This window comes from Salvelinus fontinalis, chromosome 30, assembly GCF_029448725.1.
Source record: "Salvelinus fontinalis isolate EN_2023a chromosome 30, ASM2944872v1, whole genome shotgun sequence".
NCBI lineage: Eukaryota > Metazoa > Chordata > Actinopteri > Salmoniformes > Salmonidae > Salvelinus > Salvelinus fontinalis.
Genome location: NC_074694.1, coordinates 41,246,750 through 41,271,964, shown reverse-complemented (window position 1 = coordinate 41,271,964; position 25,215 = coordinate 41,246,750). Strand labels below are relative to the sequence as shown.

The window sequence follows — 25,215 nt, the reverse complement described above, 5'->3', positions numbered from 1 at the left end:
AGTAAAACGAGTCCTATATCGACATAACCTGAAAGGCCGCTCAGCAAGGAAGAAGCCACTGCTCCAAAACCGCCATAAAAAAGCCAGACTACGGTTTGCAACTGCACATGGGGACAAAGATTGTACTTTTTGGAGAAATGTCCTCTGGTCTGATGAAACAAAAATAGAACTGTTTTGCCATCATGACCATCGTTATGTTTGGAGGAAAAGGGGTGAGGCTTGCAAGCCGAAGAACACCATCCCAACCGTGAAGCACGGGGGTGGCAGCATCATGTTGTGGGGGTGCTTTGCTGCAGGAGGGACTGGTGCACTTCACAAAATAGATGGCATCATGAGGTTGGAAAATTATGTGGATATATTGAAACAACATCTCAAGACATCAGTCAGGAAGTTAAAACTTGGTTGCAAATGAGTCTTCCAAAAGGACAATGACCGCAAGCATACTTCCAAAGTTGTGGCAAAATGTCTTAACCTCTCTGGGATATGTGGGACGCTAGCGTCCAGCATGGCCAACATCCAGTGAAAATGCAGAGCGCCAAATTCAAATGTAACTTTCATGAAATCACACATGCAATACACCAAATTAAAGCTTTACTTGTTGTGAATCCAGCCAACGTGTCAGATTTCAAAAAGGCTTTACAACGAAAGCAGGTCAGTACATAGCCACAGAAAAACACAGCCATTTTTCCAGCCAAAGACAGGAGTCACAAAAAGCAGAAATAGAGATAAAATTAATTACCAACCTTTGATGATCTTCATCAGATGACACTCATAGGACTTCATGTTACACAATACATGTAGGTTTTGTTCGATAAAGTTCATATTTATATCCAAAAATCTCAGTTTACATTGGCGCGTTACGTTCAGTAATGTTTTGCTTCCAAAATATCCGGTGATTTTGCAGATGAATGTTGATGAAAATACATGTGTTATGCATGGAACTTTAGATAAACTTCTCCTTAATGCAACCGCTGTGTCAGATTTTTAAAAAGCTTTACCGAAAAAGCACACCATGTAATAATCTGAGTACAGCGCTCAGAGCCCAAACAAGCCAAACAGATATCCGCCATGTTGTGGAGTCAACAAAGTCAGAAATAGCATTATAAATATGAACTTACCTTTGATGATCTTCAACAGAATGCACTCCCAGGAATCTCATTTCCACAATAAATGTTTGATTTGTTCGATAAAGTCCATCATTTATGTCCAAATACCTCCTTTTGTTTGCGCGTTTAGTACACAATCCAAACTGACGTCGCGGGCAGGTCCAGGCGAAAGTTCAGACGAAAAGTAATATTACAGTTCGTAGAAACATGTCAAACTAAGTATAGAATCAATCTTTAGGATGTTTTTAACATAAATCTTCAATAATGTTCCAACCGGAGAATTCCTTTGTCTTCAGAAATGCAATGGAACGCAAGCTAACTCTCATGTGAATGCGCATGACCAGCTCATGGCACTCTGCCAGACCTCTGACTCAATCCCCTCTCATTCCCCCCTCCTTTATAGTAAAAGCATCAAACAAGGTTCTAAAGACTGTTGACATCTAGTGGAAGCCTTAGGAAGTGCAATTTGACCCCATTTCCACTCTATCTTGGATAGGCAAAGAGTTGAAAAACTACAAACCTCAGATTTCCCACTTCCTGGTTGGATTTTTTCTCGGGTTTTCGCCTGCCATATGAGGTCTGTTATACTCACAGACATCATTCAAACCGTTTTAGAAACGTCATAGTGTTTTCTATCAAAATCTACTAATTATATGCATATTCTAGCTTTTAGGACTAAGTAGCAGGCAGTTTACTCTGGGAACCTTTAAGCTCTGGAGATATGACCAGTTCATGGATACTGTTATGCTGATGAAGGAGGACCCAAAAGCGACGTAATAGAAACAGAGTCTTTATTCCAGTTTTAAACAAACAATGAATCTCCTGGATATTATCAAAGGTAAATCCAAAACAGGAAACTGAAAACCTCTCGTCAGTAGAGAGGAACGACTGGAGACGCGACCACAGACTGCAGGTCGCTTCAGGAAGGCACAGACCGTAGCTGACATAGACACCTGCTCACACGCAGCATCTGACAAAGGCAAAAACACGACAGGGCGGAACAAGGACACAGAGCAGCAAACCTCAAACAAGAATCCGACAAAGACAGAAGCGGAAAACAGAGGGAGAAATAGGGACTCTAATCAGAGGGCAAAATAGGGGACAGGTGTGAAAGAGTAAATGAGGTCGTTAGGAGAATGAGAAACAGCTGGGAGCAGGAACGGAACGATAGAGAGAGAGAGCGGGAGAGGGAGAGAGGGAGGAGGAGAGAGAGGGATAGAAAGAGGGAAAGAACCTAATAAGACCAGCAGAGGGAAGCACAGGGACAAGACAAGAAGATCAAAGACAAAACATGACAGATACTCAGTGGAGTAGATGACCCCGCAAGTCAGGCATCTTCGGAGAGACAGGAGTCAGTCAGAGATAAAATGGAGCAACAGCTGCAGTCAGCGTACAGCTGCAGGGACAATCCAAATCAAGACCGTCAAGCTCAGCTATCTCTCGATAATGAGACTGCTATTAGCATTCCTGACTATGACAGGGTAGCAGTAGTCCCTGACACAGAACCTTCAGGTTTTCCTGACTCAGTTGCACCAGCTGATTTAGCTAGTGACCAAGACTTACAAAGACCGGGTTCACATGATTGGCAAGATGTGGTCAGAACACGCACTGGCAGGGTAGTGAAATCTGTACGTCGTCTTATTGAGACAATGACTCAGAGACCATTCACTATGGAGGGCTTAGCCACCGAACTAGGAAAGAAGTCCCAGTCTCTTCTAACTAAGTTTTAAAAAGGGGTTTCTTTATTTCTTCTATTGTTCTGAGGAATATTCATGGATATGTGAAGCCAGTCGTGGCCAAAAGTTTTGAGAATGACAAAAATATGAATTTTCACAAAGTCTGCTACCTCAGTTTGTAGGATATTGTTGCCAGTAAGATTGCACCTAAATCAACCATTTATCGGATCACCAAGAACTTCAAGGAGAGCGGTTCAATTGTTGTGAAAAAGGCTTCAGGGCGCCCAAGAAAGTCCAGCAAGCGCCAGGACTGTCTCCTAAAGTTGATTCAGCTGCGGGATTGGGGCACCACCAGTACAGAGCTTGCTCAGGAATGGCAGCAGGCAGGTGTGAGTGCATCTGCACGCACAGTGAGGCGAAGACTTTTGGAGGATGGCCTGGTGTCAAGAAGGGCAGCAAAGAAGCCACTTCTCCCCAGGAAAAACATCAGGGACAGACTGATATTCTGCAAAAGGTACAGGGATTGGACTGCTGAGGACTGGGGTAAAGTCATATTCTCTGATGAATCCCTTTTGTTTGGGGCATCCTGAAAAAAGTTTGTCCGGAGAAGACAAGGTGAGTGCTACCATCAGTCCTGTGTCATGCCAACAGTAAAGCATCCTCAGACCATTCATGTGTGGGGTTGCTGCTCAGCCAAGGGAGTGGGCTCCCAGTTTTGCCTAAGAACACAGCCATGAATAAAGAATGGTACCAACACATCCTCCGAGAGCAACTTCTCCCAACCATCCAGGAACAGTTTGGTGACGAACAATGCCTTTTCCAGCATGATGGAGCACCTTTCCATAAGGCAAAAGTAATAACTAAGGGGCTCGGGGAACAAAACATCGATATTTTGGGTCCATGGCCAGGAAACTCCCCAGACCTTAATCCCATTGAGAATTTGTGGTCAATCCTCAAGAGGCGGGTGGACAAACGAAAACCCACATATTCTGACAAACTCCAAGCATTGATTATGCAAGAATGGGCTGCCATCAGTCAGGATGTGGCCCAGAAGTCAATTGATAGCATGCCAGGGTGGATTGCAGAGGTCTTGAAAAAGAAGGGTCTAAACTGCAAATATTGACTCTTTGCATCAACTTAATGTAATTGTCAATAAAAGCCTTTGACACTTATGAAATGCTTGTAATTATACACTGCTCAAAAAAATAAAGGGAACACTAACAACACAATGTAACTCCAAGTCAATCACACTTCTGTGAAATCAAACTGTCCACTTAGGAAGCAACATTGATTGACAATAAATTTCACATGCTGTTGTGCAAATGGAATAGACAAAAGGTGGAAATTATAGGCAATTAGCAAGACCCCCCAAAACAGGAGTGATTCTGCAGGTGGTGACCACAGACCACTTCTCAGTTCCTATGCTTCCTGGCTGATGTTTTGGTCACTTTTGAATGCTGGCGGTGCTCTCACTCTAGTGGTAGCATGAGACGGAGTCTACAACCCACACAAGTGGCTCAGGTAGTGCAGTTCATCCAGGATGGCACATCAATGCGAGCTGTGGCAAAAAGGTTTGCTGTGTCTGTCAGCGTAGTGTCCAGAGCATGGAGGCGCTACCAGGAGACAGGCCAGTACATCAGGAGACGTGGAGGAGGCCGTAGGAGGGCAACAACCCAGCAGCAGGACCGCTACCTCCGCCTTAGTGCAAGGAGGTGCACTGCCAGAGCCCTGCAAAATGACCTCCAGCAGGCCACAAATGTGCATGTGTCAACATATGGTCTCACAAGGGGTCTGAGGATCTCATCTCGGTACCTAATGGCAGTCAGGCTACCTCTGGCGAGCACATGGAGGGCTGTGCGGCCCCACAAAGAAATGCCACCCCACACCATGACTGACCCATCGCCAAACCGGTCATGCTGGAGGATGTTGCAGGCAGCAGAACGTTCTCCACGGCGTCTCCAGACTGTGTCACGTCTGTCACATGTGCTCATGTGCTCAGTATGAACCTGCTTTCATCTGTGAAGAGCACAGGGCGCCAGTGGCGAATTTGCCAATCTTGGTGTTCTCTGGCAAATGCTAAACGTCCTGCACGGTGTTGGGCTGTAAGCACAACCCCCACCTGTGGACGTCGGGCCCTCATACCACCCTCATGGAGTCTGTTTCTGACCGTTTGAGCAGACACATGAACATTTATGGCCTGCTGGAGGTCATTTTGCAGGGCTCTGGCAGTGCTCCTCCTTGCACAAAGGCGGAGGTAGCGGTCCTGCTGCTGGGTTGTTGCCCTCCTACGGCCTCCTCCACGTCTCCTGATGTACTGGCCTGTCTCCTGGTAGCGCCTGCATGCTCTGGACACTACGCTGACAGACACAGCAAACCTTTTTGCCACAGTTCGCATTGATGTGTCATCCTGGATGAACTGCACTACCTGAGCCACTTGTGTGGGTTGTAGACTCCGTCTCATGCTACCACTAGAGTGAGAGCACCGCCAGCATTCAAAAGTGACCAAAACATCAGCCAGGAAGCATAGGAACTGAGAAGTGGTCTGTGGTCACCACCTGCAGAATCACTCCTGTTTTGGGGGGTGTCTTGCTAATTGCCTATAATTTCCACCTTTTGTCTATTCCATTTGCACAACAGCATGTGAAATTTATTGTCAATCAGTGTTGCTTCCTAAGTGGACAGTTTGATTTCACAGAAGTGTGATTGACTTGGAGTTACATTGTGTTGTTTAAGTGTTCCCTTTATTTTTTTGAGCAGTGTACTTCCGTATTCCATAGTAACATCTGACAAAAATATCTAAAGACACTGAAGCAGCAAACGTTGTGAAAATTAATATTTGTGTCATTCTCAAAACTTTTGGCCACGACTGTAAGTGATGTGTAGAATAGTGTCAAGGGATAATGTGATGTGAGGACAAGTGTTGTATGATGCACTTGGCATCGTATTTGTCTAGGAGGTTCTCAGGCCTGATCAACCTTAGATTCATCTGAATCTGCCTGCAGATAGCTTATATAGCAGACCAAAGATGAGATCTTGGTGTTCACTTGTGCTAGTAGTGACTCAGTAAGTAGAGTTTGTTGTCCCCTGTGTTCCATATCTTGTTAAAATATGCAATCAGGATTTTGGTGAAATTCAGGAGGGGTGAATGTAACAGGTGTAAAATATACTTAAGACTTCTTATGGCTGCAATCCCATTTACGGGATGATATGACAACAGCCAGTGAAAGTGCAGGGCGGCAAATTTAAACAACAGAAATCTCATAATTAAAATTCCTCAAACATACATGTATTTTATACAATTTTAGAGGTAATCTTGTTGTTAATCCCTCCAAAGTGTCCGATTTCAAATAGGCTTTACAGCGAAAACACCACAAACGATTATGTTAGGTCACAGCAAAATTACAGACAAACACAGTCATTTTTCCAGCCAAAGTGAGGAGTCACAAAAAGCAGAAATAGAGATAAAATTAATCACTAACCTTTGATGATCTTCATCAGATGACACTCATAGGACTTCATGTTACACAATATATATATATGTTTTGTTCGATAAAGTTCATATTTATATCCAAAAACCTCAGTTTACATTGGCGCCATGTTCAGAAATGCCTCCAAAATATCCGGAGAAATTGCAGAGAGCCACGTCAAATAAAATAAATACTCATCATAAACTTTGATGAAAGATACATGTTTTACATAGAATTAAAGATACACTTGTTCTTAATGCAACCACTGTGTCAGATTTCAAAAAGCTTTACGGCAAAAGCACAATATTCAATAATCTGAGAATAGCGTTCAGCCACAAAAGGAAGCCATACAGTTACACGCCAAATTGTGCAGTCAACAAATCTCATAAAAGCATTATAAATCTTCACTTACCTTTGCTGATCTTCATCGGAATTCACTCCCAGGACTCCCACTTCCACAAGAAATGTTTGTTTTGTTCGGTAATGTCCATCATTTATGTCCAAATAGCTATTTTTGTTAGCATGTTTGGTAAACTAATCCAAAGAAAGGAAGCGCGTTCACTAAAAGCAGATGAAATGTCAAAAAGTTCCGTAACAGTCAGTAGAAACATAAGCACCTTGAGGCTTCTACTGTGAAGTGGGGGCGAATGAGAGGGGATTGAGTCAGAGGTCTGCCAGAGAACCACGAGCTGACCATGCGCGTTCACGTGAGAGAGTTAGCTTGCGTTCCATTGCATTTCTGAAGACAAAGGAATTCTCCGGTTGGAACATTATTAAGGATTTATGTTAAAAACATCCTAAAGATTGATTCTATACATCGTTTGACATGTTTCTACGGAACTTTTCTACTTTTCGTCTGCGCGTCATGAATTTTGATTACTGGGCTAAACGTGCGAACAAAAATGAGGTATTTGGACATAAATGATGGACTTCATCGAAGAAAACAAACATGTAATTACTTAAAAATCATACAATGTGATTTTCTGGATTTTTGTTTGAGATTCCGTCTCTCACAGTTGAAGTGTACCTATGATAAAAAAATTACACACCTCTACATGCTTTGTAAGTAGGAAAACCTGCAAAATCGGCAGTGTATCAAATACTTGATTTCCCCACTGTAAATATTTATTTTTTATTTATTTATTTAACCTTTATTTAACCAGGTAGGCAAATTGAGAACACGTTCTCATTTACAATTGCGACCTGGCCAAGATAAAGCAAAGCAGTTCGACACATACAACAACACATAGTTACACATGGAGTAAAAACAAACATATAGTCAATAATACAGTGAAAAAAATAAAAAATAAAAGTCTATATACAATGTGAGCAAGTGAGGTGAGATAAGGGAGGTGAAGGCAAACAGATATATGTATAAATAAATAAAAATATAAAAAGGCCATGGAGGCGAAGTGAGTACAACACAGCAAGTAAAATAAAAACTAAAAAAAAACACTGGAATGGTTGGTTTGCATTGGAAGAAAGTGCAAAGTAGAGACAGAAATAATGGGGTGCAAAGGAGCAAAATAAATTAATAAATAAGTACAGTAGGTAAAGAGGTAGTTGTTTGGGATAAATTGTAGATGGGTTATGTACAGGTGCAGTAATCTATGAGCTGCTCTGACAGCTGGTGCTTAAAGCTAGTGAGGGAGATAGGTGTTTCCAGTTTCAGAGATTTTTGTAGTTCGTTCCAGTCATTGGCAGCAGAGAACTGGAAGGAGAGGCGTCCAAAGGAAGAATTGGTTTTGGGGGTGACTAGAGAGATATACCTGCTGGAGCGCGTGCTACGGGTAGGTGCTGCTATGGTGACCAACGAGCTGAGATAAGGGGGGACTTTACCTAGCAGGGTCTTGTAGATGACCTGGAACCAGTGGGTTTGGCGACGAGTATGAAGCGAGGGCCAGCCAACGAGAGTGTACAGGTCGCAGTGGTGGGTAGTATATGGGGCTTTGGTGACAAAACGGATGGCACTGTGATAGACTGCATCCAATTTATTGAGTAGGGTTTTGGAGGCTATTTTGTAAATGACATCACCGAAGTCGAGGATTGGTAGGATGGTCAGTTTTACAAGGGTATGTTTGGCAGCATGAGTAAAGGATGCTTTGTTGCGGAATAGGAAGCCAATTCTAGATTTGACTTTGGATTGGAGATGTTTGATGTGGGTCTGGAAGGAGAGTTTACAGTCTAACCAGACACCTAGGTATTTGTAGTTGTCCACATATTCTAAGTCAGAGCCGTCCAAAGTAGTGATGTTGGACAGGCGGGCAGGAGCAGGCAGCGATCGGTTGAAGAGCATGCATTTGGTTTTACTTGTATTTAAGAGCAGTTGGAGGCCACGGAAGGAGAGTTGTATGGCATTGAAGCTCGCCTGGAGGGTTGTTAACACAGTGTCAAAAGAAGGGCCAGAAGTATACAGAATAGTGTCGTCTGCGTAGAGGTGGATCAGAGAATCACCAGCAGCAAGAGCGACATCATTGATGTAAACAGAGAAGAGAGTCGGTCCAAGAATTGAACCCTGTGGCACCCCCATAGAGACTGCCAGAGGCCCGGACAACAGACCCTCCGATTTGACACACTGAACTCTATCAGAGAAGTAGTTGGTGAACCAGGCGAGGCAATCATTAGAGAAACCAAGGCTGTCGAGTCTGCCAATGAGGATGTGGTGATTGACAGAGTCAAAAGCCTTGGCCAGGTCAATGAATACGGCTGCACAGTATTGTTTCCTATCGATGGCGGTTACGATATCGTTTATGACCTTGAGCGTGGCTGAGGTGCACCCATGACCAGCTCTGAAACCAGATTGCATAGCGGAGAAGGTGTGGTGTGATTCGAAATGGTCGGTAATCTGTTTGTTGACTTGGCTTTCGAAGACCTTAGAAAGGCAGGGTAGGATAGATATAGGTCTGTAGCAGTTAGGGTCAAGGGTGTCCCCCCCTTTGAAGAGGGGGATAACCGCAGCTGCTTTCCAATCTTTGGGGATCTCAGACGACACGAAAGAGAGGTTGAAGAGGCTAGTAATAGGGGTGGCAACAATTTCAGCAGATAGTTTTAGAAAGAAAGGGTCCAGATTATCTAGCCCGGCTGATTTGTAAGGGTCCAGATTTTGCAGCTCATTAAGAACATCAGCTGACTGTATTTGGGAGAAAGAGAAATGGGGAAGGCTTGGGCGAGTAGCAGAGGGGAGGGCAGTGCTGTTGTCCGGGGTAGGGGTAGCCAGGTGGAAAGCATGGCCAGCCGTAGAAAAATGCTTATTGAAATTCTCAATTATAGTGGATTTGTCGGTGGTGACAGTGTTTCCTATCTTCAGAGCGGTTGGAAGCTGGGAGGAGGTGTTCTTATTCTCCATGGACTTTACGGTGTCCCAGAACTTTTTTGAATTTGTGTTGCAGGAAGCAAATTTCTGCTTGAAAAAGCTAGCCTTGGCTGTTCTAACTGCCTGTGTATATTGGTTTCTGGCTTCCCTGAAAAGTTGCATATCACGGAGGCTGTTCGATGCTAATGCAGAACGCCATAGGATGTTTTTCTGTTGGTTAAGGGCAGTCAGGTCAGGAGAGAACCAAGGGCTATATCTGTTCCTGGTTCTAAATTTCTTGAATGGGGCATGCTTATTCAAGATGGTGAGGAAGGCATTTTTAAAAAATGACCAGGCATCCTCTACTGACGGGATGAGATCAATATCCTTCCAGGATACCCCGGCCAGGTCAATTAGGAAGGCCTGCTCGCTGAAGTGTTTCAGGGAGCGTTTGACAGTGATGAGTGGAGGTCGTTTGACCGCTGACCCATTACGGATGCAGGCAATGAGGCAGTGATCGCTGAGATCTTGGTTGAAAACAGCAGAGGTGTATTTGGAGGGCAAGTTTGTTAGGATGATATCTATGAGGGTACCCGTGTTTACGGAATTGGGGTGGTACCTGGTAGGTTCATTAATAATTTGTGTGAGATTGAGGGCATCAAGCTTAGATTGTAGGGTGGCTGGGGTGTTGAGCATGTTCAAATTTAGGTCGCCTAGCAGCACGAGCTCTGAAGATAGATGGGGGGCAATCAGTTCACATATAGTGTCCAGAGCACAGCTGGGGGCAGAGGGTGGTCTATAGCAGGCGGCAACGGTGAGAGACTTGTTTTTAGAGAGGTGGATTTTTAAAAGTAGAAGTTCAAATTGTTTGGGAACAGACCTGGATAGTATAACAGAACTCTGCAGGCAGTCTTTGCAGTAGATTGCAACACCGCCCCCTTTGGCCGTTCTATCTTGTCTGAAAATATTGTAATTGGGGATAAAAATGTCTGAATTTTTGGTGGTCTTTCTAAGCCAGGATTCAGACACGGCTAAAACATCCGGGTTGGTAGAGTGTGCTAAAGCAGTGAACAAAACAAACTTAGGGAGGAGGCTCCTAATGTTAACATGCATGAAGCCAAGGCTATTACGGTTACAGAAGTCATCAAAAGAGAGCGCCTGGGGAATAGGAGTGGAGCCAGGTACTGCAGGGCCTGGATTCACCTCTACATCACCAGAGGAACAGAGGAGGAGTAGGATAAGGGTATGGCTAAAAGCTATGAGAATTGGTCGCCTAGAGCTACTAGAGCAGAGAGTAAAAGGAAGTTTCTGGGGGCGATAAAATAGTTTAAAGGAATAATGTACAGACAAAGGTATGGTAGGATGTGAATACAGTGGAGGTAAACCTAGGTATTGAGTGATGATGAGAGAGATCTTGTCTCTAGAAACATCATTGAAACCAGGTGATGTCATCGCATATGTGGGTGGTGGAACTGCAGGGTTGGATATGGTATAGAGAGCAGGGCTAGAATCTCTACAGTGAAATAAGCCAATAAACACTAACCAGAACAGCAATGGACAAGGCATATTTACATTAAGGAGAGGCAAGCTTAATCGAGTGATCAATAAGGGTCCAGTGAGTAGAGGTTGGTTGGGGTCGTGGCGATCCAGACAGCTGGCCGGGTATATGGCTATCGGTAGCAGCATAGGATGGAGGTCTGTTTGTAGATACCTCGTGCGTTTCCGTCGGTAGGTTCCGTGTAGTGGGGTTTTGTTCAGATAGCAGCCGATAAGACAGCTAACGATTAGCGGGCCTCAGATGAGCGTTCAGGTAACGTCGGGACGGAGGTGCCGGTTGGATAAATCCCTCGGGCAGATAACGTCGGCAGTCAGTCGTGAAGGCCCGGTGGGGTTCCGTATCTGCAGCAGCAACAAAGAAACGGGTCCGGATGGTGATGGAACTCCTCAGCTGGCTAGCTCCAGCATGATTTGAGTTAGCTCCGGGGTCGACGTAAGCCAATAGTCACACGGTATGCAGCTAGCTAGCTGCGAAATCAAGGTGCAAGTGTCCAGAGCCTGCGGTTGGATTCCGGGGAAACTGAGAGAAAAAAAGTCCCGGAATGCTCCGGTCCGAGTCGCGTTGCACAAAAGTGCCGGTAGATTATCGAGCTAAAGGAATAGCTGATGACCGCAAAACGTGGGCAGCTGAAACACCAACGCTAGCCAGCAAACCGGCTAATTTCGGGGCAGCTACAGATTAGCTTCTGGCTAGCTATCGGAGTAGCTTCTGGTTAGCTTTCAGGCTAGCTTCTGAATTAGCCCCTGGCTATCTTCCACGATGGATTTTCAGATTGAGGTAAATAATACTTATTGTAATTGGTGAAGCGGGTTGCAGGAAAGCTTTTGCAGGAAAGCTTTTGTAGTTGAGTTCTTGGATAATAAAATAAATAAAAGATATGTGAAGAAAAGGTGTAAATATATATATATGAACATATGAACTTTACCGAACAAAACATACATGTATTGTGTAACATGAAGTCCTATGAGTGTCATCTGATGAAGATCATCAAAGGTGGGTGATTAATTTTATCTCTATTTCTGCTTTTTGTGACTCCTCTCTTTGGCTGGAAAAATGACTGTGTTTTTCTGGGACTTGGCTCTGGCCTAACATAATCGTTTGGTGTGCTTTCGTCGTAAAGCCTTTTTGAAATCGGACACTGTGGCTGGATTTACAACAAGTGTATCTTTAATATGGTGTAAAATACTTGTATGTTTGAGGAATGTTAATTATGGGATGTTTTGTTTTGAATTTGGCGCCCTGCAGTTTCACTGGCTGTTGATGAGGTGAGACGCTACCGTCCCACATACCCTAGAGAGGTTAATGCTGTGATGTCATCAAATGGAGCCATGCTCTTACTCCTCCGTTTGCTCAGAGCGTGATGAGGAGAGGTAGGTGTTACGTATGCTCCGGTCTTTTGAATGCACATGTTCGCAAATTCACAAGAAAAGAAAAGCAAAAGTTATATCGTCACTGATTTAGTGTTGCATTACTGTTTATAGGAATATATATTCATTTGAATGGGGATAATGTTCGAGTGCAACTTTGCAAGGCTAGCTCAACTATCGTTAGCGGGAGAGGGTCTCTTTCAGGTGCAGTTTATAAAATTATTTTCTCCTTGGTTTTCTGCACTGTCTTTTGTCTTTTATCAGGCAAATAAACTTGTATGGAGTCCAGACTGCAGAAGTAACTTTTGCCTTGTATTTGTATCCATTCCATGCAGTCATTAAAAGAGAGACAACCGGCTGAATTGTGTCCAGAGCCTTATGTTCCACCTACACCTTACCAGAACACAACACAGAAAGGTACCGGTGCAGAACCGGTTACACAGACCTTTGGCATTCTAGTTGTCAATTTCTTGAGGTAATCTGAAGAGATTTCATTCCAAACTTCCTGAAGCACCTCCTACAATTTGGATTGGCTTGATGTGCACAATTTACATACCATACGGTCAATCTGCTCCCACAACAGCTCAATAGGGTTGAGATCCGGTGGCTGTGCTGGCCACTCCATTAAAGAGAGCACACCAGCTGACTGCTTCTTCCCTAAATAGTTCTTGCATAGTTTGGAGCTCTGCTTTGGGTCATTGTCCTGGAAGTTGGCTCCAATTTAACGCTGTCCACAGGGTATGGCATGGCGTTGCAAAATGGAGTGATAGCCTTCTTCAAGATCTATTTTACCCTGTACAAATATCCCACTTTACCACCACCAAAGCACCCCCAGACCATCACATTGCCTCCACCATGCTTGATGGCGTCAAGCACTCCTCCAGACGCTTTTCATTTTTTCTGCGTCTCATGAATGTTCTTCTTTGTGATCCGAACACCTCAAACTTAGATTCGTCTGTCCATAACACTTTTTTCCAATCTTACTCTGTCCAGTGTCTGTGATCTTTTGCCCATCTTAATCTTTTATTTTTATTGCCAGTCTGAGATATGTCTTTTTCTTTGCAACTCTGCCTAGAAGGCCAGCATCCCGGAGTCCGCTCTTCACTGTTGATGTTGAGACTGGTGTTTTACAGGTACTATTTAATGAAGCTGCCAGTTGACAACTTGAGAGGCGTCTGTTTCTCAAACTAGACACTAATGTACTTGTCCTCTTGCACAGTTGTGCACCGGGGCCTCCCACTCCTCTTTCTATTCTGGTTAAAGCCAGTTTGCTCTGTTCTGTGAAGGGAGTAGGACACAGCGTTGTACCAGATCTTTACTTACTTGGCAATTTCTCAGATGGAATAGCCTTCATTTCTCAGAACAAGAATAGACTGATGAGTTTCACAAGAAAGGTCTTTGTTTCTGGCCATTTTGAGCCTGTAATTGAACCCACAAATGCTGATGCTCCAGATACTCAACTAGTCTAAAGGCCAGGTTTATTGCTTCTTTAAACAGAACAACAGTTTTCAGCTGTGCTAATATAATTGCAAAAGGCTTTTCTAATGATCAATTAGCCTTTTAAATGCTCAACTTGGATTAGCTAACACAACGTGCCATTGGAACACAGGAGTGATGGTTGCTGATAATGGGCCTCTGTACGCTTATGTAGATATTCCATAATAAAACAGCCGTTTCCAGCTACGATAGTCATTTACAACATTAACAATGTCTACACTGTTTTTCTGATCAATTTGATGTTATTTTAATGGACAATTTTATTTTTTCCCCCTTCAAAAACAAGAACATTTCTAAGTGACCCCAAACCTTTGAACGGTAGTGTACATACGCACAACGCATCACCGGGGGCAAACTACCTGCCCTCCAGGACACCTACACCACCCGATGTCACAGATCATCAAGTACAACAACCACCCGAGCCACTGCTTGTTCTCCCAAGCTATCATCCAGAAGGCGAGGTCAGTACAGGTGCATCAAAACGAGAGACTGAAAAACAGCTTCTATCTCAAGGCCATCAGACTGTTAAACAACCACCACCAACATTTAGTGGCCGCTGCCAACATACTGACTCAACTCCAGCCACTTTAATAATGGGAATTGATGGAAATTATGTAAAAATGTATCACTAGCCACTTAAAACAATGCCACTTAATATAATGTTTACATACCCTACATTACTCATCTCATATGTATATGTATATACTGTACTCTATATCATCTACTGCATCTTGCCATCTTTATGTAATACATGTATCACTAGCCACTTTAAACTATTCCACTTTATGTTTATATACCCTACATTACTCATCTCATATGTATATACTGTACTCTATACCATCTACTGCATCTTGCCTATGCCGTTCTGTACCATCACTCATTCATATTTCTTTATGTACATATTCTTTATCCCTTTACACTTGTGTGTATAAGGTAGTAGTTGTGGAATTGTTAGGTTAGATTACTCGTTGGTTATTACTGCATTGTCGGAACTAGAAGCACAAGCATTTCGCTACACTCGCATTAACATCTGCTAACCATGTGTATGTGACAAATAAAATTTGATTTGAGGGCCAAACTCACAGACAATTACTCACATGCTCTCCAGAACATGCAACACACGACCAGTTTCACAAGAATCTAAGAGCCGTTTACATTAAACAAGAGCACTTACAAGAAGTCAGTTCTCATTCAGAAAGAAAATAGGGTGAGTAAGGCAGTGAAACCAAGATGTGACTGAGGTCTGGAAAAGTAGTAGGCTTCCCCTCCCTGGCCTTTGCCCCACTCAATCTCAGCTCCTCTGCAGTGCAATTCACATCCACTTTCTTATCGAAACAGTATTCACGTTTCACATGTTGGTTTTTCATACAGCTCGTGGGCGAGCTGTATGTGGTGTGACTGATGTGTGTAGGAGGATGGGGAGAGTGAACCGGGGCAGGGGGGCTCATAGTCCCCACAGAGGTGTCGGTGTAGGTTCCCCTGAGAAACAACATGACGAACTGCTGTCAGGAAACGCTGTGCTCACACTGCCCTCTACTGTTGTCTTATGTATTACCACACAAGACAAAACTGTCCCCCACATGGAAAGACACCGAGGTCCACAAAATGATCCAGTGCAAGTTGTATGGGCACTAATGTACTAGTAGTATCAATGCATGCAAATGCAATGGAGAGACCATTATTCTAGGCAGAGTTCTACTTTAAGATGGGCCCTGAAAAAAGCTCATTTAGATTCTAATGAGTTGCCTAGAGATTACCCTTTAGACCCTCTAATGTCTAGACCAGGGATGGGCAACTAGCGGCCAGCAGACTAAGTTAAAGCATAATAATACATCAATAGAATAAAAATGTTTGGCGGAGGGGAACTCAGTCATGGTCTGAACTTACTGTTGAAAGTTAGAATAATAGAATACACAAGGTGCAATTTCGAAATTTGGTTGTGCATCAGCAGTCACTTAATTAGCCTATGTCAGCTGTTTATTTTAGATTGGTAAATGAGTCTAGCTGTCAGCTACACTATACAGTGGGGCAAAAAAGTATTTAGTGAACCACCAATTGTGCAAGTACTCCCACTTAAAAAGATGAGAGGCCTGTCATTTTCATCATAGGTACACTTCAACTGTGACAGACAAAAGGAGAAAAAAAAATCCAGAAAATCACATTGTAGGATTTTTAATGAATTTATTTGCTAATTATGGTGGAAAATAAGTATTTGGTTAATAACAAAAATTTCTCTCAATACTTTGTTATATACCCTTTGTTGGCAATGACAGAGGTCAAACGTTTTCTGTAAGTCTTCACAAGGTTTTCACACACTGTTGCTGGTATTTTGGCCCATTCCTCCATGCAGATCTCCTCTAGAGCAGTGCTGTTTTGGGGCTGTTGCTGGGCAACACGGATTTTCAACTCCCTCCAAAGATTTTCTACTGGCTAGGCCACTCCAGGACCTTGAAATGCTTCTTACGAAGCCACTCCTTCGTTGCCCGGGCGGTGTGTCTGGGATCATTGTCATGCTGAAAGACCCAGAGACGTTTCATCTTCAATGCCCTTGCTGATGGAAGGAGGTTTTCACTCAAAATCTCACGATACATGGATCATTCTTTCCTTTACACGGATCAGTCGTCCTGGTCCCTTTGCAGAAAAACAGCCCCAAAGCATGATGTTTCCACCCCCATGCTTCACAGTAGGTATGGTGTTGTTTGGATGCAACTCAGCATTCTTTGTCCTCCAAACACGACGAGTTGAGTTTTTACCAAAAAGTTCTATTTTGGTTTCATCTGACCATATGACATTCTCCCAATCTTCTTCTGGATCATCCAAATGCTCTCTAGCAAACTTCAGACGGGCCTGGACACGTCTGGCACTGCAGGATTTGAGTCCCTGGCGGCGTAGTGTGTTACTGATGGTAGGCTTTGTTACTTTGGTCCCAGCTCTCTGCAGGTCATTCACTAGGTCCCCCCGTGTGGTTCTGGGATTTTTGCTCACCGTTCTTGTGATCATTTTGACCCCACGGGGTGAGATCTTGCGTGGAGCCCCAGATCGAGGGAGATTATCAGTGGTCTTGTATGTCTTCCATTTCCTAATAATTGCTCCCACAGTTGATTTCTTCAAACCTAGCTGCTTGCCTATTGCAGATTCAGTCTTCCCAGCCTGGTGCAGGTCTACAATTTTGTTTCTGGTGTCCTTTGACAGCTCTTTGGTCTTGGCCATAGTGGAGTTTGGAGTGTAACTGTTTGAGGTTGTAGGCAGGTGTCTTTTATACTGATAACAAGTTCAAACAGGTGCCATTAATACAGGTAACGAGTGCAGGACAGAGGAGCCTCTTAAAGAAGAAGTTACAGGTCTGTGAGAGCCAGAAATCTTGCTTGTTTGTAGGTGACCAAATACTTATTTTCCACCATAATTTGCAAATAAATTCATTAAAAATCCTACAATGTGATTTTTTGGATTTTTTCCCCTCATTTTGTCTGTCATAGTTGAAGTGTACCTATGATGAAAATTACAGGCCTCTCTCATCTTTTTAAGTGGGAAAATTTGCACAATTGGTGGCTGACTAAATACTTTTTTGCCCCACTGTATATACTAGCTAGGGTCAGTCTGTTATATCTGGAGTACTTCTCCTGTCTTATCCGGTGTCCTGTGTGAATTTAAGTATGCTCTCTCTAATTCTCTCTTCCTTTCTCTCTCTCAGAGGACCTGAGCCCTAGGACCATGCCTCAGGACTACCTGGCATGATGACTCCTTGTTGTCCCCAGTCCACCTGGCCGTGCTGCTGCTCCAGTTTCAACTGTTCTGCCTGCGGCTATGGAACCCTGACCTGTTCACCGGACGTGCTACCTGTCCCAGACCTACTGTTTTCAACTTTCTAGAGACCGCAGGAGCGGTAGAGATACTCTTAATGATCGGCTATGAAAAGCCAACTGACATTTACTCCTGAGGTGCTGACTTGCTGCACCCTCGACAACTACTGTGATTATTATTATTTGACCATGCTAGTCATTTACGAACATTTGAACATCTTGGCCATGTTCTGTTATAATCTCCACCCGGCACAGCCAGAAGAGGACTTGCCACCCTGGTTCCTATCTAGGTTTCTTCCTAGGTTTTGGCCTTTCTAGGGAGTTTTTCCTAGCCACCGTGCTTCTACACCTGCATTGCTTGCTGTTTGGGGTTTTAGGCTGGGTTTCTGTACAGCACTTTGAGATATCAGCTGATGGAAGAAGGGCTGTATAAATACATTTGATTTGATTTGATATAGAAAAGTATGTGGAAACCCCTTCAAATTAGTTGATTCGGCTATTTCAGCCACAGGTGTTGCTGACAGTTGTATAAAATTGAGCACATAGCCATGCCATCTACATAGACAAAAACATTGGCAGTAGAATGGCCCGTACTGAAGAGCTCAGTGACTTTCAACACGGCACCGTCATAGGATGCCACCTTTCCAACAAGTCAGTCTAGCTCTGCTAGAGCTGCCCTGTAAATGTTGTTATTGTTAAATGGAAATATCTAAGAGCAATCATGGCTCAGCTGCAAAGTCTGTCCTCGGTTGCAACACTCATTACCGAGTTCCAAACTGCCTCTGGAAGCAACATCAGCACAATAACTGTGAAGTGGATTTCCATGGCAGTGCAACCGCACACAAGCCTAAGATCACCATGCGCAATGCCAAGTGTCAGCTGGAGAGGTGTAAAGCTTACCGCCATTGGACTCTGGAGCAGTGGAAATGCGTTCTCTGGAGTCATGAATCGTGCTTCACCATCTGGGAGTCTAACGGACAAATCTGGGTTTGGCGGATGCCAGGAGAACGCTATCTGTCCAAATGCATAGTGCCAACTGTAAAGTTTGGTGGAGGAGGAATAATGGTCTGGGACTGTTTTTCATGGTTTGGGCTAGGCCCTTAGTTCCAGGGAAGGGGAATCATAACGCTACAGCATACAATGACATTCTAGACGATTCTGTGCTTCCAACTTTGTGACAATAGTTTGGGGAATGCCCTTTCCTGTTTCAGCATGACAATGCCCCCGTGCACAAAGCGAGGTCCATACAGAAATGGTTTGATGAGATCGGTGTGGAAGATCTTGATTGGCCTGCACAGAGCCCTGACTTCAACCCTATCGAACACCTTTGGGATGAATTGGATCGCCGAGCCTGGTTGCCCAAAACCAGTGTCCGACCTCATTAATGCTCTTGTGGCTGAATGGAAGCAAGTCCCCGCAGCAATGTTCCAACATCTAGTGGAAAGCCTTACAGATGAGTGGAGGCTGTTATGTCAGCAAAGGGGGACCAACTACATGTTAACTTCTTATGGATCCCTTCGGGATAGCGGGATCGATTTGACAACACCAAGTGAAATTGCAGCTCGCCAAATTTAAAAACAGAAATACTCATAATAAGAATTCATAAATCATACAAGTGTTATACATCGGTTTAAAGATTAACTTCTTGTTAATCCAGCCGCAGTGTCAGATTTCAAAAAGGCTTCACGGCGAAAGCAAACCATGCGATTATCTGAGGACAGCACCCAGCATGCCAACACATGAAAATCAGATTTCAACCATGCAGGTGCTACACAAAAGTCAGAAATAACGATATAATTCATGCCTTACCTTTGAAGATCTTCTTCTGTTGGCACTCCAATATGTCCCATAAACATCACAAATGGTCCCTTTGCTCGATAAATTTCGTTGTTATATCCCCAAAATGTCCATTTATTTGACACGTTTGATTCAGAAAATACACCGGTTCCAACTCGCCCAACATGACTACAAAGTATCTAATAAGTTACCTGTAAACTTGATAAAAACATTTCAAACAACTTTCCTAATCCAACTTTAGGTATTTTAAAATGTAAATAATCAATAAAATTTAAGACGGAATATACTGTGTTCAATAGCGGATAAAATGAAAGTGGAGCGAGTTTCAGGTCGTGCTCACCAAACAAAACAGTCCTCTTGGCTCTACACTCAGAAAGGAAAGGGCTACTTCTTCATTTCTCAAAGGAAAAACATCAACCAATTTCTAAAGACTGTTGACATCTAGTGGAAGCCATAGGAACTGCAACCAGGTCCCTCATAAATCTAGTTCCCCATAGAAAACCAATTGAAAAGACAGTGACCTCAATTATTTTTTCTCCCTGGATGGTTTGTCCTCGGGGTTTTGCCTGCCAAATAAGTTCTGTTATACTCACAGACGTAATTTTAACAGTTTTAGAAATTTTAGAGTGTTTTCTATCATAATCTACCAATGATATGCATATCCAACTTCTGGGCCTGAGTAGCAGGCAGTTTACTTTTTCATCCGGACGTGAAAATAGTGCCCCCTAGCCCAAAGAGGTTTTAATGCCCATGATTGTGGAATGAGATGTTCGACGAGCAGGTGTCCACATACTTTGGTCATGTAGTGTACTTCGAGTAAACATGGTCAAATTACCGACCGGGGTGGGAAAAGGGGGAAAGGGGGATACATAGTCAGTGTATAACTGAATGCCTTCAACTGAAATGTGTCCTCCGCATTTAACCCAACCCTTCTGAATCAGAGAGGTGCGGGGGGGCTGCCATAATCGACATCCACGTCTTCGGTGCCCGAGGAAAAGTGGGTTAACTGCCTTGCTCAAGAATAGAAGGACAGATTTTGACCTTGTTGGCTCTGGGATTCGATCCAGAAACCTTTCGGTTACTGGCCCAACGATCTAATCACTAGGCTACGTGATCATCAGTTATCATATTAAAAACTGCAAATATTTTCCTCTACCCTATGGCAAAATGTGTAGAATTGCAGAAAATTAGCTGTAAAACGGACAATGAACACAATTGCCTTTTATCGATGGCATTTTGAATGCACAGAGATACCGTGACGAAATCCTGAGACCCGTTGTCGTGCCAATCATCCATCCCCATCACTTCATGTTCAGCATGATAATGCACAGCCTCATGTCACAAGGATCTGAACACAATTCCTGAAAGCTAAAAATGTCTTCTTCCATGGCCTGCATACTCACCAGACATGTCACCCATTGAGCCTGTTTTGGATGCTCTGCATTTACGTGTACGACAGTGTGTTCCAGTTCCCGCCAACATCCAGCAACTTCGCACCGCCATGGAAGAGGAGGGACAACATTCCACAGGCCACAATCAACAGCCTTATCAACTCTATGCAATGGAGATGTGTTGCACTGCATGAGGCAAAAGGTTGTCTCACCAGATACTGACTGGTTTTCTGATCCATGCCCCTACCTTTTTTGTAAAGGTATCTGTGACGAACAGATGCATATCTGTATTCCCAGTCATGTGAAATCCATACATTAGTATAATGAATTAATTTAAATTGACTCATTTTCTTATGTGAACTGTAACTCCGTAAAAAACTATTTCATGTTGCGTTTATGTTTTTGTTCAGGGTACATTATTGCTACCGTGGCCCGCCAGTGTAACTGCTAAACTGCTTACTGACTGTACACTGTACTGCATGATTGTAGCGGGTTTACTAACACGTTATTTCTATTAGACTATGTTGACTATGACATTACTTTAGCGAATGTGGTGACAACGATGTAGGCCTTGTGTAGCGGTTATGATATGAAGTTTTGGCTTGGAACTGTTTTTGCGCCTGGTCACAGACAGCTGATGTGTTGTGCATTGAAATGCACAAGCAAAGGGAAAAGGTGAGAGGAGGAGAGCACGTAGATGTGAGAAGGAATCCGCCGAGCTGTTTTGTGTGGCTATGAAAGTGAACTGTTTGCGTGTGTTCAGGTGTGTATTCAGTCTGCCCGATTCTATTGAAAAACTTTTCTTAAATGGAAGCAAACGGGGAAAATACATACCTGAATTTGTCCAATAGGTACTCTCCTTTGCAACCATTGGACTACTGATTACAGCCTAGATCAGCTAAGCGTGTGCAAGGCATGACTGTTCTCTTGACCTGTGTGCACCTACGTTGTAAGCTTCCATTCATTGGCTAGGTTGCAGCAACCTCATGATGTAATAGCCTCAACCTATCGATGTTACGTTGAGCTGAGTGAATGGAATATGAATGACAGTCATCCAATATGCTGTAATAGAAATAAGGCCTTGCTCATTAAAAAGCACTGCGGACCTCATGATGAGTGAGGTTTTTTTGTGGCCCCCGTCCCCATCAAAGTTGCCCATCCCTGGTCTAGACCTTCAGATATGAGTCAGGTACAGATCCTAGTGAAACATTACTGTCTGCTACTATTCTCTCTCTCTGCCTCTCTCCCTCTCTCTTTCTCCCACTGTATGTCTCTCTGTCTCTCTCTCTCTCTGCCTCTCTCTCTCTGTTTCTCTCTCTCTCTCAAACTATTTATCTCATAGTCCCCTCTCGCTTTCTCTCCCACCGTCGTTCCCAACCTCTCCTTCTCTCTATCCGGCAGATAAAAAGTTGCAGGTCTTATGGTGTCACATAGTAAATGGTTGTTTTCGTCACTTACTGCTCATCTCCCACCTTCTTTATCCACTCCACATCACACTGCTCACACGGCGAAGTCATTTCCTGCCGAAGTAGAGCATGAAATTACATTAGCAGGCAGGTGCTCGAAGTGGATTGGACAAGATGGGACAGCAAGAGCCAGGTGAGAACAAGAGTTAGACAGAACTGACTATGCTTAAAAAAAATGAGGGAGAATATATCAGTTTGTTATACATACCAGTGTGTTAGGTGTGTGTGTGTTGTTCACTGACCCTCCCTATGTGGTTGTTCTGGATCTGTCTCAGCTCCTCCTGCAGTCTCTCACACTCGGCCTTCACTTCCTCTTCCCTCTGACACGCCCGCTCTGCCTCATGCCGCGCTCTCTCTAGCTCCGCCTCCAGACACTGCAGCTTCAGGTCTGACAGAGTGTCTAGACTACGAGAGCTCTGCAGGGTCAGCGCAGGACAGTCTAGCACTGGGAAGGGGGAACACACACGCACAAGCGCAAACACACACACTCACAGCATCAATCTAGAGGGACTTAATTATCCCAGTGTTTATAACATCCATCATTGTACTTTGATGTGAAGGGATAGAGAAGTGGACTTAAGGCCAGATAAGAACTCCACGTTTCTTAATTTTCCACTTCGGTGGTTGCGCGTGCTTGGGAACAGCCATGGAGCCAAGCTCATACCGACTCAGTCCTTAAACCAGTATGGATTGTTCAGCAGGAGACTTCTTTATTTCATCTCACCCAGCCAGCCAGCCTAAAGAAGGGCAGTTTAATTGCAAAGGGGTTTTCTAATGATCAATTAGCCTTTTAAAACGATAAACTTGGATTAGCTAACACAATGCGCCATTGGAACACAGGAGTGATGGTTGCTGATAATGGGCCCCTGTAGGCCTGTGTAGATATTCCATAAAAAATCTGCCGTTTCCAGCTACAATAGTCATTTACAACATTAACAATGTCTACACTGTATTTCTGATCAATTTGATGTTATTTTAATTGGAAAAAGCTTTTCTTTCAAAAACAAGGACATTTCTAAGTGACCCCAAACTTTTGAACGGTAGTGTATAATAATTTAAATAGAAAAACATGAAGTTTTGAATCCAGCGTTGTTTTGTATATCAGTTTATAAACCATAAGCCATGGAATTGGCACATCAAAAATCTCACTATTTTGCAACCTTTATGGCGCATCTGTAATGTTTTGGGGTCCTTAAATGGAAAATATTCTTATTTGTATACATACTGCTGCTCTTTAATTAAATGTTACTTTTATTTCTTATTCTTATCCATATTTTTTTTTAAACTGCATTGTTGGTTAGGGATTCGTAAGTAAGCATTTCACTGTATTTGGCGCATGTGACTAATACGATTTGATTTGATTTGTAAGGTGCCAGTCAAAAGTTCGGACATACATACTCATTCCAGGGTTTTCTATATTGTAAAATAATAGTGAAGACATCCAAATTATGAAATAACACATTTGGAATCATGTAGTAACCAAAAAAGTGTTAAACAAATCAAAATATATTTGAGATTCTTCAAAGTAGCCACCCTTTGCCTTGATGACAGCTTTGCACACTCTTGGCATTTTCTCAACCAGTTTCATGTGGTCTATTTGTTTAACACTTTTTTGGTTACTACATGATTCCATATGTGTTATTTCATAGTTTGTGACATGCTACGCAGTATGCGTTAGCATACAACAAGCAGCAAGGCCAGAGAAATATATTTATTTACAGTGCCTTCGGAAAGTATTTAGACCTCTTGACTTTTTCCACATTTTGTTACGTTACAGCATATTCTAAAACTGATTAAATACATTATTTTTCATCAATCTACTCACAATACCCCATAATGACAAACCGAAAACAGGATTTTACACTTCTTGCAAATGTATAAAAAATAACAAACAGAAATACCTTATACAGTGGGGAGAACAAGTATTTGATACACTGCCAATTTTGCAGGTTTTCCTACTTACAAAGCATGTAGAGGTCTGTAATTTTTTTTATCATAGGTACACTTCAACTGTGAGAGACGGAATCTAAAACAAAAATCCAGAAAATCACATTGTATGATTTTTAAGCAATTCATTTGCATTTTATTGCATGACATAAGTATTTGATATATCAGAAAAGCAGAACTTAATATTTGGTACAGAAACCTTTGTTTGAAATTACAGAGATCATACGTTTCCTGTAGTTCTTGACCAGGTTTGCACACACTGCAGCAGGGATTTTGGCCCACTCCTCCATACAGACCTTCTCCAGGTCCTTCAGGTTTCGGGGCTGTTGCTGGGCAATACGGACTTTCAGCTCCCTCCAAAGATTTTCTATTGGGTTCAGGTCTGGACCCAGAGCGAAGAAATCAGTGGTCCTCTGTATGAGTATGAGTACTCAGTATGAGTAGCCCATGTATCTGACGCTGTCTGGACCAAAAGAGTATAACACGTTGCCGCCGTAGCATTTGATTGATTGATGCCAGCAAGAATTTGGCCTCCCTTGATAATTCGCCAATTAGCGTTGAGCTGAGCTCAACTGTGGGTTGTCCTGGTGCAGCAAAATGCCCCCCAAGGGAGGTCAGTTTGGATTTGGCTTCAGACCAATCAAATCACTTCCTAAGCAAAACGTAATTTTCAGAAAAACGTGTCTGTTTCTGGTCCGCTTATGTTGATGTCCTGCAGTAGCTAATTTGCTAAATTGTCCCTTTCCTAATCTATGGATGGAGATGTGGATTTGGACTTGTGGTTTTGACTTCAGTCTCTGTACAGGCCAACGATTATGATGCCGATTCTGATCTAACGATACATTTATATG

General features: G+C 43.2%; 1 protein-coding gene across 3 annotated transcripts in view; it reads right to left on the bottom strand.

The window, feature by feature from the left end:
• LOC129829232 (TANK-binding kinase 1-binding protein 1-like) overlaps positions 1–25,215 on the bottom strand; it is a 141,933-nt gene that overhangs the window by 23,566 nt on the left and 93,152 nt on the right. For all 3 annotated transcript variants that reach the window (XM_055890896.1, XM_055890898.1, XM_055890897.1), the window contains exons 6-7: positions 22,660–22,862; positions 22,410–22,471 (exon numbers count right to left, since the gene is read on the bottom strand). In XM_055890896.1, the coding sequence (XP_055746871.1) occupies positions 22,410–22,471; positions 22,660–22,862 (265 nt within the window). The remainder of the gene's footprint in view (positions 1–22,409; positions 22,472–22,659; positions 22,863–25,215) is intronic.